The following is a 5,461-nucleotide window of genomic DNA, read 5'->3' on the forward strand; positions in this document are numbered from 1 at the left end:
CTGCCAACCACACAGCGGCCGTAGCCCCTCCTCACACAGCGCCACGCTTCCATCTTCGCCTCCGCGGCGTCCAGCTCCCGGGGACGGGCTCCGCCACAGCCTCTACAGCGCGCTCGCCGGCCCGAGGTTCCCCAGAGTCCCCATCCTTAGACTCCGGGCTCCCGGCACGACTGCAAGGGATGCTGGGAGCTGCAGTTCCGCCGCCATCTTTTCCACCCAGAGCCTCAGAACGTCACGCCAGTGTGCGTTCGGAGCATGCGCACAGTGTGTGAAGCCGGGCGGCCATTTCTGAATAGGGCAAGATTCCCGACTTCCGTCTTAAAGTCACAGGAAGAAATGAAAGTCTGGCAGCTTTATTAAGAACTATGGGCAGGTTCGTGTATGCGAGATAAGAGTATAGATATAGATAATAGATTCATATGTCACTTTACCTCATTCTATAATATAATGGGAGCTAAGATGTATATTTTATATATTGTATATAATGCATGTAAATTTACCTTCTGTTTATAATGTAATGGGTAGATTCAAAGGGTAGATGCCCAAGTTGAGAAAATATCCTTCCCGGGGTCCCCATGGAACCGTGTCCCACAGGTTTTGCGAAAATGCATCCACAGTTTGTTGAAGATTCATCACTATCAGATGTAGTTAAAACTATAGATTCGGGGCCAGGGAGATGGCTCAGTAGAATAAGCACTTGCCTGGCAAGCACAAGGGCCGGAGTTCAATCCCCAGTTCCACCAAAAAAAACCCCACAAAAAACAAAAAAAACACTATAGATTCTTGGAAAATATTATTGAAAGGAAGAGAGAAAAACTGAGGGAGAGTGAAGTGGAGAGGGCAGGCAGGGTCACTGCTTTCTGGGCTATTTGGTGGAGGATTGTAAGTTTCTAGAAAACTAGTGAATTTCCTTGTGTTGATTTTGAAAAATACTTTTCCCTCCGTGTATAGTTGTTCTCATCATTCTCAGTGATACAGGGGGAAAATGATCTCCTTAGTGAAAGGCACCTGGGACGAGTTTGTGTTCTCCGAAACTGAAGAATGGATTTTAGGAACAAACGGAGGTTATAAGCAGAATATATTTATTGGAAGAAAGAAAGCTTTTGTCCCAGAGAGGGACAGGAGCCCCTACCCCCTCCGAGCGGGTGATCCCCCCAGAAGCTGTCTCTTCCAGGGACTTTTATAGTGTAAAAAACAAAACAAACATAGCGGGTCTAAGGTGGAGAATATGGGAACTCGCTTAGGTGGGCATGAAGAGGGACAAAACTATGGTCAATCAATGAGATTACAAGCACCATTGCTCAGGTAAAATTAAGTCTAGGACCAGATGGGGAAGCCAGCGAGTTATGAAGCAAGCGGGCATGAATATAGAGCAGGACTTTTTCCAGTAACTAGCTGATAGTAGTTGGATTAATGATTCTTCCGGGCTTCCTCAGGGTGAAGATCAATCCGGGACGCTAATCTTTAGGGAGGTCAGCATTTGTCTGATCTTTGGTCTTTAGGTCTGTCTCACAGCAGGAGCATCTGTCTCTCTCAGGGTTGTAAGGTATCTTGTCTTCTTTGTTATCTCCTTTGAGGGCCTGGCCCTGTCTGACTGCCTGTAATGTTTCTCTCTAATTCGGCTGCCTGCAACACTGTCAAGTTACTGGGGACACTGAATTAAAGACCACATAACCAGAAGGGAAATACAGGGCTATGTTCCTAAAGGCCTCTGTATCAAGATGAACCAATCAATACTGTATAGGGGAAGGGCTGGGGAGATAGCTCAGTAGAATAAGTGCTTGCCTGGCAAGCACAAGGTCCTGAGTTTAATCCCTGGGATACTGCAAAAACAAAAACAAAACAAAAAAACAATACTTTATAGGGGAAAAAAACTCCCAACCTGCTAGATGTCTGGTATAAGTTTGTGTTCTTTAAAGTCAAAGAATAAATTTTAGAAACAGTGGAGGTTAAAAGCAGACTGTATTTATTGGGGGAAAGAAAGCTTCTGTCTGAGAGAGAGACAGAAGGGGTCCAGAGTGGGTTGCCTAAGACCTTGCCTTTTCTAGGGCTTTTTATAGAGTAAATCCGTGAGGTAAGTTGAGCCCGAGGTATGAAAAATTAGGAATCACGAGGTGGGCATAAGGTGGGAAAAAACTACGGTCAACCAGTAAGACTATGAATATAATTGCTCAGGTAAAATTGATTAAATCAGGATCAAATAAGGAAGTAAGTCACTTAGTGGGTATGAATACAGAAAAGGGGCTTTTCCTGTAGGAGACTGAGTTAGCGGCTCCTTTTAGCTTTCTCAAGGTGATAATACTTATTTAGAATACAACCCCCAATGTGTATTCCTAAGAAGTATGTGGGAGCGTTTGCTTTAGCTTTGTCTTGAGGTCTGGCCCACAGCGGAGGTGCCTCGCCTGTCTCTCCCACGGTTGCAAGGTAGGCCCTCTTCTGCACTGGCTCCTTTGCAGGCCTAGCGCTGTCTGAGCCTATAATATTTTATCAAACTTAGTTGCCTATAAAAAATACATAATTTGTATGTGTGTTGCTGTTTAAAGATTTATTTTATTATTAATTCATTAACATTGAACTCAGGGCCAACTGCACTACAACCCATAACTAAACAAAGCTTATCTGCACATATTTTTCTGTGTTGATTACATCATTTGAATTAGGAACACGAATTGTGAAATCAGCAAGGGCCTCCATGTACCAGAGAGACGTCCCTTCATCCCTTCACTTGCCTTCTAAGAAAAGCCTGTAGGCCTTTTACTAGCACTGCTAAGGATTTGGAACTGGCTTTTCAAGAATGCACTTGAACAGAAAAAGCCAGCTTGTCATCATGGCGCATGGCGTGCCCTGTTCAGAACATGACCAGCCCCTCTCAAATATATATACGCTTCTTGTCGTGCATCCAACAGACAGCTTCTCCTCTTTCCCTTCCTGCTAATTCCTCCACTGCCAAGTTAATTAGGGAGGCAGATTTTGAATTTTTAGCACCTGGCCTCTTTGCTGGCTCAGCCGCACAGAAAGCTCTTCTGTTTCGCAGAGACGCTTGCAGCACTGGCTTCTATGCGTATCAAGCAGCAAGCCCTTCCTGGAGCCGTGCTAGAGAACCATTCCAATTAAAAAAAAGTCAGTAAAAATGTGGAAAAGCTGGGCATTGTGAAACATTGTCTGTAATCTCATCTCCCTGGGAGTCTGAGGGGAAGGAATCAACAGTTTGAGCCCAACCTGGGCAATTCAGTGATTTAGCAAGACCGCTTCAGTTTTAAAAGAGGCTGGCATGTAACTCAGGGTGAGGGCCCTGGCTGGATCCAATACCCAGTTCTCCTCCCTTCCCAAAAGTGGGAAGGTGTCACTAAACAACAGCTGTTTACAGAGAGAGCGGAAAGTACGAGTGACAGCTAAGCTAGGTAGAAACATTATGGGCAGTCAGGCAGGCAGGGCTAGGCCCTTGGAGAAGTCAGTGTGGGGCCTGGAGAGAACACGTCATAACCGTGGCCAGAGGGGCAGCTGTTGGAGGCCAGACCTCAGTGTGTGAAAATGAAATGACAAGACCTATGTACAGTCCCAAGGGATCAGTGGTAACACCTGCTCCAAAACAGTCTGGTTGTGGAGATGGCTCAGTGGAATAAGTGCTTGCCTGGCAAGCACAGGGGCCTGAGTTCAATCCCCGGTTCCACCAAATAAATAAATAAATAAATAAATAAATAAATAAATAAAATAAAAAGCTCTTGCCAAAATAAGTGTTCACACCTTTTGTCAGTATTTTCCCTACCGGTCCAGGACACATCCCCCATCAGAACTACTTGGGCCCTAGTTCCTGCTTCACGGCCATCTTGGCCTTGCTGTGGTGACCCCTAGATCTGGATGGCAGTAGGCTCAATTAGGGAGTGGACAGAAGAAGGTACATATGGTAAAGAAGCCCATGCCTCTGATCCTACAGTTTACGTAACCCTCTCAGGTGCCCAGTAATGCCTTCCTGTCACCCCTGTCCAAGGTGGTACCTAGGCCATGCCTCTCACAAACCTCTAACCTAGGTCTTGTCAATAACTTTGTGGTCCCATGGCCTACATAGCATAGAGCTGCTGGGGATTCTGGCCTGGTCCCTTATGCACGCCCATGCTTTGCCCTCAGCCCAGGAGTAACCTCTTCCTCCTCTTCTCCACCTCATGTATGCTCTTTTTTTCTATCAGTATTAAATATTCTAGTGATATATAACTCAATACTGATTTCTACCTTTCTTGCTAATACACAATTAGAAGAATTAGCCTTGGCCAGGATCATTCTGGCCTCATGTCCTTTACTACCCTACACCTGGGAAGCATATACTATATTATAAAAGGATATTTTGCCAGAAATTTAATGTAAGAAGCTTTCAGGATTACTGTTTGTTTTTTTTTTTAATTTTTATTTATTTATGTGTGTGTGTGTGTGTGTGTGTGTGGCCAGCTCAGCCCACCAGGGGGCGGGGCTGGCTGGCATGTGGTGCTGGGGGATTGAACTGTGGTCCCTGTGCTTTCCTAAGCTTGTTTTAAGTACGTGCTTTAGACCACTGAGCCATCTCACCAGCCCAGGATTACTGTTGTTACTTGTCAATATAATATAGGTCATAAAATCCATTTTTAAAGTAATTGGCATTTGGTTTTATTGTTCCTGTTTGCCTTCTCCCCAAGATTCATTCCCCAAGGGGATGTCCTGTGCCCCTAGCCCAGTGCCTCATTGGATCCCTCCGCTCTGACTTGGGGAGTGTTGTCTGCATTGCTGGGAATTATTTTGGCACTCATTTATGCCCTATATTTTCTAAATTAAAACCTGTAATTGTGGGGCATTTTAATCTGCCTTAAGAAAGGCTGTAAGCCTCCACCAGGAAGGTTGGAGAGAAAGGTTAGATTTTATATTCATGTCTTTTGGTGTATTCTTGGTTTTTTTTTTTATTAAATTGGAGAGGTTTATGCTCAATCCATGTTCTATTTCAGTGCCAATAAAATTTAGAAAGACTTCAAAAAAACAAAACAGTCTGGTTGGCTATCAGTCACTCTGTGGATGACCAAGACTTCCAGATCCATCACTTCTTAAAAAAGATCTTTGTTCTTTCCGTGTACACATGCCATGTGATCTGTTGCCCCTATTGAATCAATATTATCTAAGCATTTTTGGATTGGGTCTTTGAATTTTGAGGACTTTTTTTTTGTTTTTTGGCTGGCTCAGATTGTCTGAAGGGCAGGTCTGGTACGGCATGAGGAGCTGGGGATAAAGGATCTTTGAATTTTGGTTGCCTGATTTAAAAAAATTCTTTATATGTTCTAGATAGGAGTCCTTTGTCTGAAGGGCAGTCAGCTATAATTTTTTCCCCAATATGTGGGCTTTCTTTTTACTCTGTTGGTGATTTCTTTTGCCATGCAGAAACTTCTCAAAAAGATGAGATCCCATGGGGCTGGTGAGATGGCTCAGTGGTCTAAAGCACCTACTT

General features: G+C 44.3%; 1 protein-coding gene across 3 annotated transcripts in view; it reads right to left on the bottom strand.

The window, feature by feature from the left end:
* The window catches only part of Angel2 (angel homolog 2), a 15,590-nt gene extending 15,375 nt beyond the window's left edge, over positions 1-215 (bottom strand). For 2 of the 3 annotated variants that reach the window (XM_023710271.1, XM_023710264.1), the window contains exon 1: positions 36-215. Coding sequence is in view for 1 of the 3 variants with exons in the window: in XM_023710261.1 (XP_023566029.1) it covers positions 1-53 (53 nt within the window). In the remaining 2 variants the exon portion in view is untranslated. The other variant, XM_023710261.1, reaches the window with a different exon arrangement.
* Positions 216-5,461: the final 5,246 nt, after the last annotated feature.

The sequence above is a fragment of the Octodon degus genome, unplaced genomic scaffold, assembly GCF_000260255.1.
Source record: "Octodon degus isolate 3935 unplaced genomic scaffold, OctDeg1.0 scaffold00017, whole genome shotgun sequence".
NCBI lineage: Eukaryota > Metazoa > Chordata > Mammalia > Rodentia > Octodontidae > Octodon > Octodon degus.